We start from the raw sequence: 9,378 nt of genomic DNA on the forward strand, positions 1-9,378 counted from the left end.
CGTGAATGGCACAGTTGGTGCTGACGATGTTAATGAAGAAAAAAGAGCTTGATGGTAAGCATTTCATTTGGATACCGTGTTAGCATTAGCATTAATCTTAATGTACCTATAGACGAACAATTTATATTCAAGCCTATGAGCAATTTTTTTACCGAAGGCCCAATGCATACACACGATTTTATATATATATATATATTTTATTTTTTTTCCCCTTCGTCCCTTACAAATCTTAGGAAATTGAGTCAAATGAGCAACTAAGCATTTAAAGCAGACCATTGTTTCGTGTCTGTAATATGGCTCAAAAGATGCTAAAAAAACGGATGAATTCTTTTTGTTCTGACCGCCATCTTTTCACACATCACGTCACGAGGAGGAGAGGAACGAGCGGAGGTCAACAGAAGGAGAGGCAGATGCTCGCGTGTGAATAATTATTATCCTGATGAGAGTCGACCAGAGCGTCACGATATTCGGGGAGTACCTCACGACGCGGGAGAGGAGGGGAGGAAAAAAGTGAGACAAAGGGTGATTCTTTTCTTCACGACTCGATACGTGGGTTGGGCACGTCCTCGTGTGCTCTCTCGTTCTCTCTCCTTCGCCGTCCTACGAGGCGTGAGAAAGCGGAGCCTCCCTCTCGTCTTTAAACATGCATGAAGCTGCATCCATTCAATGGAGGAGGTAAAGAAGGAAGCGGCCATGGTGTTCTTCAGCCTACTGTCTGAAAAGCGTAGCGGAGGCAAAAGTGAAAAGTAGATGATAATGGGCATTATACAGTGGTGCCTTGAGATACAAGTTTAATTCGTTCCTTGACCACATTTGTAACTCAAAACGCTTGCCTCCCAAATACTTTCCTAATTAACATGAATAGAAATGCCATTAATCTGTTCCAGGCTCTCAGGAAAAAATAAACCACAAAAGTGTGGAGAGCATTTTTAACAAGAAAAATAGCACTTATAATATTATACTCTATAAAACATAGAGTATGACATGATTAAATACAATTAAAAAGAATTAAACAGTTTTTGCAGCACGGTGATGATTGGTTATCACATCTGCCTCGCAGTTCTGAGGACCCGCGTTCAAATTCGGGCTCGCCTGTGCAGTTTGCATGTTCTCCCCGTGCTTGCGTGGGTTACCTCCCACAACCCAAAAACATCCATGGTAGGGTGATTAAAGACTTTAAATTGCCGTAGATGTCAATGGTTGTTTGTTTATATGTGTCCTGCAATTGGCTGGCGACCAGTTCAGGGTATCAGCTTATCAGTACAGCACTAATATTAGTTCTTCTTTGCAGAGGCTAGAGATTATATGACTGAATACTGTTTTATTGTTTGTGTTTTACTACATTGTTTGTGTTGACGGACTGATTGATTGATTGATTGATTGATTGATTGATTGATTGATTGATTGATTGATTGATTGATAGGCTGGTTTAAATATTGAACATTCATTATTTAAGATTGTCGGCCCTGACTTTTTTCAGACCCTAAAATAAGACTTAAGGAAAAGTGCTCGAGGAAAACAGCTGTTGTTTTTGCTGTGATAAGAAAATATAACAGAAAATATTACCTTCCACACACCTTCACACAGATATTTTAGTAACAGCACAGAGAGATTGACAAAAATATATTTTTTTCCCCTGTAACATCAATTAATACTGTGATTTGTCAGACAAGTGCCGGGGAAAATTCTATCCATGCTAGCGGTGTTTACTTTCACACGTGAAACCGCAGCCTATCACACACAGCATATGCTGAAATAAAACACTATCACAGTTTTCCATCTGCTATCTTCCGACACAAAAAGCTGTGACGATAAACGGAGCTGTCCTCTGTGCCCTCATCACTTAATTTTTTTTTTTTTTTTAAGAAATAAAAGTGGTAAATCTGCGAGCTCTAAAGCGGCTGCGTGGGTGTGAAATCATAAAACAGACAGAGAAGGAAAAAAGGGGGCAGAGTGGGTAGAAACAGAGAAGACAGAGAGACAGGAGAAGGTGAGGACGACACTGGGGAGGTTTCTATTGTGCCTCAGCAGGAGTGATTTCACACACACAGACACTTACACACACTAGAAGGCCCCATTTGGTTCTCGGAAGGGAAATAGTGTTGAATTTCACATTGATCAAGGGAATATATCAACAGTGCAAAAAGGGCCTCTCGCTCTCGTTTATGCGGCAGAGAAACTAAGTGTGTGTTTGTTCATGTGTCCTCGTGTGTGAACGATTCATCTTCACAATTTGATATTCATAAAACTCCACAAACCATTCTGTATCTATTTGCTTGCTTACGGCATCTATACATAAAACATGACAAGCGCCGTCTTCAATCCATCCATCCATTTTCCGAGCCGTTTATCTTCACAAGGGTTCGCGGAAGTGCTGGAGCCTCTCCCAGCTATCAACGGGCAGGAGGCAGGGTACCCTCTGAACTGGTTGCCAGCCAATCGCAGGGCACATATAAACAAACAACCATTCGCACTCACATTCACACCTACGGGCAATTTAGAGTATTCAATTAACCTACCATGCATGTTTTGGGGATGTGGGAGGAAACCGGCGTGCCTGGAGAAAACCCACGCAGGCACAGGGAGAACATGCAAACTCCACACAGGCGGGGCCGGGGATTAAACCCCGGTCCGCAGAACCGTGAGGCAGACGCTCTAACCAGTCGTCCACCGTGCCGCCAGAAGTGCTGTCTTTTTACTCTCAATTCATTGGCGCACCAATACCGTTTTGATAGCGATTCACCATCAAACAAGCCAGCATGGTGAGTACGTCTGCCTCACAGTTCTGAGGCACCCGACATTCATGTCGGGTTCACTGAAAACTGGAAAGTGAGTGTGAATGGTTGTTTATAATGTACGTGACCCGCGATTAAGAAACGTCAACGGATGCCCAATCAACATCCAGATTTTTCAGAAGTATCTTTTTGTACGACAACTTAGTCTACTTTCGAACCAGAATTTGCCACTGAGATAAATAGTATTTGGAATAATTTGTTCCAGCGATTATAAATCCTTTATTAACTTTAAGGGCTATTTATAACTAAGTGGAGGTGGATGGTAGCTTGTGCATAATCTTCAATTGGCAGAATATGCTGCAAAATATTTAATGAGTGCCCCTGATGTTGCATACCAATACAATATAGTTTTCATATAAAACATGCATGGAATCATGGATTGAGCAGGTAAATCAACCTGTTGTTGTGTATTATTCATTCAATTACAGGAATAGTATCAATAAACAGTCAAAACAGACAGCCCATTTAAATGCACATTGAGTAAATTTACTGTTAAAATTTGAGTAGACCAACAGAAATCTGCAAAGGAAATAAGAGAAAATTAAAAAAAGAAAAATGTCCAGAAACGCTATCAAGGTTAACTTTTGTGCTTGTACAGAGTACAATACAGGTCAGCGTACACAAGATGACGCCAGAGTTCGTGAGTTCCACAGACAAAACATGAATACACCAGCAATAAGTTATTTCTCATGAAGCACTGTATCACATTCTGCATTTTAAAAGACAGAAACAACATCTATTTCAGTTAATTTAACTGTATGTGAATTACTGCATTATTGGAGGTTGTATACTCCAAGAAAATACTGCAAACAACAATAACGAAAGTTGAACTTTGTAAACTAATTTCCTTTCCTGAAATAAAGCGCTGCCTGATTGGTTCCTGGAGACCACAGGTTAACTCTTAGCCAATCAAAGAGCAGTTTACTCGCAGATGTCTAATTATGTTCCTGTCTTTCGTTTCTCTTGCTGTTAGCAAATTGGCGCCACATATTGCGAGTAAAGCGCGACAAACTTTCTGTGGTGAGCTATATGATTATTCTTTGCGATATTGTTAATCTTATTTAACTAAATTTGACTGAAAGCTATTGCGGCGTTGAAGTAATGAAATAAAATGAAATAATTACAATGGTTGTTTTGTGATGTAAAAAAAATGGACGCCAGAAGCTGGTTAAATAAAATAGTCAGCGTCGTGTTATTGTCTGAACACAGTGGTACAGTATTGTTGTTTTGCATGTGCCAGCAATGTTTGTCGTGAATATAATAGTTGAAAAATACCAGTTAATATAAGCAAAGGGTATGGAGCAGAAAATTAGATAGGAAATTAAACAAATTTTCATTTACCTTGTCAACAGCAAAATGAGTGAAGCAGCATGCAGTCCCAGGAGAGGCGCTAAGTGGATCCGCCAACCCCCGAGGGTGCACTGTGATGATGTTGAAGGGTATGTTTCAAGTTTACAAGAGAGCCCTGGCTGATATAGTTAGATATCATTTGAACCACAGTTCCAGCTGACTTTGTACGAGAGGCGGGGTAAAACCTGGACTGGTGTGTGTGTGTGTGTGTGTGTGTGTGTGTGTGTGTGTGTGTGTGTGTGTGTAGTATAGCTTATAGCAAACGAAAACCCAAAATTCACCATCTCTAGAAACAAACAATCAAGAATCAATGAAAATGAATTTTCATGTAGAAATTTGGCAGGAATTTGCCCTCCAAGTATTTCCCCCAAGTGTTTAATGAATCAATATATAAATATAATGTATGCATACTGAAATAAAAGTACTTCTACCATATTCTAATATATTGAGATGTACCTGTATACCTAATGACAGAGATGATGATGACCGTGTGACTGGAGAGGCTGGCACACTACCACTGGAGATGATGTCCTGCCCCATACATGCCACTGTGCTTGAGTCTAATAACTTTGAAGTTGAGGTAAATATAGGGATATTCACATAAAGTTTTGTATACTGCTTTAAGTTCTCTGCAACCTTTCAATGTCAAAACTAATTCTCATGCGCTTCTCTGAGAATCACGTCCCAGACCAGCCAGCATTCTTCAGTCACTCCGATATGTCCCATGCTGACAGCTTGGATGAAGAGCTCACTGTCGAGCAAACCAAGGATTTAGGCATTGTCGAAGGTGCATACATACATACTTACAGTTGTTGTCAAGCTGGGTTACGTAACCTTTTATCGCAAACATTTATGAGGACAGGCCTCAGATCCTATTTAGTAATTTCCTGATTAATCATCACACTCTGTGTACTTTTTTTGAAGCCAATACTGCTGACCTGGACAATGATTTCACTAAAACAGCAACAGAAACTCCATCGTCTTCGTCATCCTCACCAGAGTCAGGTTCAGTGCCTGTTCAAAATTGACTTATTACCTTCTGAAGTTATGTTCTGCATCATACTGAGATGTTTTCCTGCCGAAAAAGAGTATTTTTTTAATCATTTAGTCCAGAGTTCAAACTGTCGCTGCCATAATAAAAAATGGACAGTTGTACAGGCAATGCTTAAGTAACATTTTAAGATTGACTGTCCCACAATTATTAATCAACACTTTTCAAACACTCTCTGCACTTAATAACATCCTCACATATCTCATTTTTTAAGTATTGACACTTACATGCAGAGCATCACTCGGGGATTATCCAACTCAAAGTCCTTTAGTCACGAAAAGTTGCTCCATTCCATCTGAGAAGCTTATAAAGCAGATTGTGAGAAAAAACAGGAAGTAAAAACCTACCAAAATAAAAGCAGTTACAACGAATAACTACTCTCAGAATGATGCAGTGCAGTAACACTGCACCACTCACCAAAGGAAGTGTTAGATGAATCTCTCAAAACTGAGCACTATCATGTCTCTATAGGCAGAATTTTTTAATAACTGTAGCTTGTGTTGATGTACCTAATATTGTGACTAGTGAGTGTTCATAGATCCTGTGGTTTAGTTTGGGACACAGACTTCCACAAAAAGCACGTGACGGCAATAAGCAGTGACAAATTCGACAGCCTTCTGAAAATGAGTCCGGATTTCCACGGCTGCAAGAGCCACATGGCAGCGTTTGTCCTCGTGAGAGGTACATTGGATTTCACACTCAGTCTGTGAAGCTTGTCCAAAAAAAAAGGAAAAAAACAACTTTGGAATGAACTGCAACAGAGATTGGAAGTGGAAGCTCCAAAACCAAACTTTGGCATTTCCACTGCAATACGTTTATGTGCTTCTTTCCATAGAAGTGACGGACACATCGGGACGTGCATGCGATCGCTACCAGGTGGTGGCATTAGGAGCCGGCCGCTTCAGCTGCACAAGTTGGCTTTGCTTCAACGGGACCATGCTGCACGACTGTCACGCCATGGTTATTGCCAAGCGGGCACTCCAGAGGTACACTGACATCATCGCAAGCCACCCCGGTCGTCAGTCGTACTTCCATGCAGGCGACTCCATTGTTGTCTTTGTCTTCAGGTTCCTCTACAAACAGCTTCTGCTCTTCTTTGACACCGACCTTCAGGCCAAGGAGGCGTGCATATACGAGAGGAGCGCAGCCGGGCCGCAGCTTCAGCTCAAAGCCAAGACCAGCCTGCACCTCTATACCAATCAGTGTCCTGAAGGATGCGCCAAGAACTTCAACTTGAGGTACTACTGTGTGTTCAGACAATGGAAGCATACTAGTGCTATCATTAGAGGTGAAACAATGAATCAACAGCTAATAGATTATATAAATCGACAACTATTTTGATAATCAATTAATCATTTAGAGATCTTGTTTAACTTAAATTTGTCCAAATCCTTGAATTTCAGCCACACAAGGAAATATTCTCAGATTCCTGTAATCCTCACTGAAAATTGACTATTATATCTCTGTTTAATCAAAATAACACATTTGAAAACTTCTGCTTTTACTTTGGAAATCAACATTTTTGCCCATTTTGTCACATTACAGACTAAACCAGTTACTAATTCATCATACATGTCTTTTAAGGGATGGAATTTTTTATTTGTATTTATTTATTTATTTATTTAGATTCATTGATTGATTGAAAAAATAATCAAAAGATTAAACAATTGCAATAATTGTTAGTGGCAGCCCTAGCTATCACTCAAATATTTTTAGAATCGATTATTCTATCGATTATTTCATTGATTAAGAAGATAATGTATTTTGCATTAACATCCATCCATTTTCTTTCCCGCTTATCCTCACGAGGGTCGCGTGCTTCTGGAGCCTATCCCAGCTATCTTCGGGCGGGGTACACCCTGAACCGGTCGCCAGCCAATTGCAGGGCACATAGAAACAAACAACCGTTAACGCTCACATTCACAAGCAATATTACACGAGAGGGCGTGATATACTCACCAAACTGTTTGAAATTGAGAGCTACTTCTTCAGGTGTTTCAAACTATGGCTACAAATAACGATTATTTTTATAATGGATGAAACTGACTATTCCATAAATTGATTGATTTAGTTACTGGTGTGGAAATGGGGAAAATGTTGATTGTTGTTTTCCGCAGTAAAAGCAGACATTTGCAATTGTCTTATTTGATGAAATACAAAAGATGAGAGAATAATTATGGTTGAGAGGCTGAAATCAGAGGTTTTGGACATTTTAAGTTAAACAATGGCTCTAAAACAATTAATGGATTATCAGATACTTGTCAATTAATTTAATGATCGATAAATTGTTGATTAATCGATTAATTTAGATACCGTTAACGCATATCCATCCCTATTGAATACTGCAAAGTAAATGACAGCCCCATTTGTCACCATCTTTAGGGGCTACACCCACAACACTTTGACCTTTGTGAAGCTGCAGTATCACGCCAAGAGTTTGCTGGTGCCTGCCGCCCACCTCGACCCGAGCCTCTGGGCGGCCAAAGTGTGCTGCATGTCGGGCAGCGACAAACTGTGTCTGTGGACCTTGGTGGGCGTGCAGGGCGCTCTGCTGACTCACTTCATCCAGCCGCTCTACATCACAAGCACGGTGCTCGGTAACGCTGTCGTCACGCTGATACGTAGCGATAAAGTCTAGTAGGGGCTAAGTTCTCAGGTTGTCATGTCGACGCAGGAGGCGAGAAGCTGTATGCTCGCCACTTGTCGGATATCGCCAACGAGTGTCTGGGCGACGGCCGGGAGGAAATCTTGCCGCCGTTCTACAAGAAATATGACACAGTCTTTCTGTGCTGCGAAGACATTGAGCCCATCCAGGTGTCACCAGAGCACGACGTCCTCAGCATCAACTGGTGCCTCGGAGACAAAGACATCGAAGTAGTGGACAGCAGCAAAGGCTTCATCGACCACAGGTAGTGCGCCGATGTATTGTTTTGTGTCAGGGGCAGCTCTCAAACATTTTGGAGGGGACAAATGGAGAACAAAATGCAACAACACCTGCTGGTATGTGCTTTGAGAGGGGACAGAGAAGGAAAATAGGACAAAAACAACAACTGCTAAGGTGTGGTATGAGAGGGGACAAACTGACAACAGTATGACAAAAAGCAGCAACAAACCTGCTATTAAGTACTTTGAGACGGGAAGAGAAATTAGAACAAAAAGCAACATCATCTGCTAGTATGTTACTTGAGGGGGATAAATGAGGAGAGAGAAAAAAAAAAAAAAACCTAATAAAAAGAATCAGCTGCTAATATGATTTTTTCAAAAAGCACAAAAGAAAATTTACAAAATTAGCATGACAACCAAACTCAGTCGAGAACAGCGAGAGAAGAGATCAAAAAGCATCAACACATGCTAGCGTGTGTAAGATTTGAGTGGGGGAGAAAAATTATAACAAAAGACAAGAGCAAAATAACCTACTAATGCGTTTGAAGAGGGAGCAGACACAAAACAGGGAGGAAGAATGATAACAAAATACCCCAACATTTGCAAGAATGTTTCGAGAGACGAGAGTGGCGAAACGATACAAGCGTTGTCACCTTTGCAGTTCTCCCTGGATGACCGGGCCCGGCTTCTCCAGCAGGCTGTGCAAGAGAGCGCTCTACAGTTGCTTCCATCGAGCGGCTCAACTGGGCGGAGACCGCTACTTGCTGGAACTGCCCACCTATCACAGCGTTAAGGTGCGTCTCAAACTTCGTCTGCTGAGCTCAACAAGCCTTCATGTGGATGTGTATGTGGCAGGTGGAAGCGGGCGTCTACCAGACCGTCAAGGAGCTGGTCAAGCAGCACTTCCTCAGCATCCACGCCGGTCCGTGGAACGCCAAAAAGCTGGTGGACTGCTTTAGTGTCTGAACGGTTTCTCCTACACATTTAGTTTGTTCTCTGTAGTTAGTCATTCAAGTTCGGTTTTGTTGGGGGGAAGAAAAAAAATCAGAATTTTTTTTATTTTTATTTATTCTTAAATTAACAGTCTTATGGTTAAAACGGCACTCATGCAGTGCATTGTATGTGGTTATAGTTTGGGAGAAAATGGTTAAACCTCAATATAAAAGTGTTGTGACAACATGCAATTCATCGTGTTGCACTTTATTCAAATCTCCAAATCTACTTAAGTATGTTTTTATGTATTATACAGTCCTTTAGTGGCCAGAGTGCATACACCAGAAGGCGCGGCACAATGTCCAT

The 9,378-nt window shown here is 41.1% G+C and overlaps 1 protein-coding gene across 1 annotated transcript; it reads left to right on the forward strand.

The window, feature by feature from the left end:
* The first annotated feature begins 451 nt into the window (after window positions 1-451).
* Window positions 452-9,263, forward strand: adad2 (adenosine deaminase domain containing 2). Its single transcript, XM_061702593.1, has 12 exons — window positions 452-510; window positions 4,148-4,234; window positions 4,620-4,725; window positions 4,821-4,932; window positions 5,070-5,150; window positions 5,749-5,877; window positions 6,032-6,182; window positions 6,264-6,434; window positions 7,579-7,793; window positions 7,871-8,105; window positions 8,741-8,873; window positions 8,935-9,263. Exons 2-12 carry the CDS (start codon window positions 4,152-4,154, stop codon window positions 9,043-9,045), a joined length of 1,527 nt encoding a protein of 508 aa, XP_061558577.1. The 5' UTR covers window positions 452-510; window positions 4,148-4,151; the 3' UTR covers window positions 9,046-9,263.
* The last annotated feature ends 115 nt before the right edge of the window (window positions 9,264-9,378 follow it).

Source organism: Phycodurus eques, chromosome 17, assembly GCF_024500275.1.
Source record: "Phycodurus eques isolate BA_2022a chromosome 17, UOR_Pequ_1.1, whole genome shotgun sequence".
Taxonomy (NCBI): domain Eukaryota; kingdom Metazoa; phylum Chordata; class Actinopteri; order Syngnathiformes; family Syngnathidae; genus Phycodurus; species Phycodurus eques.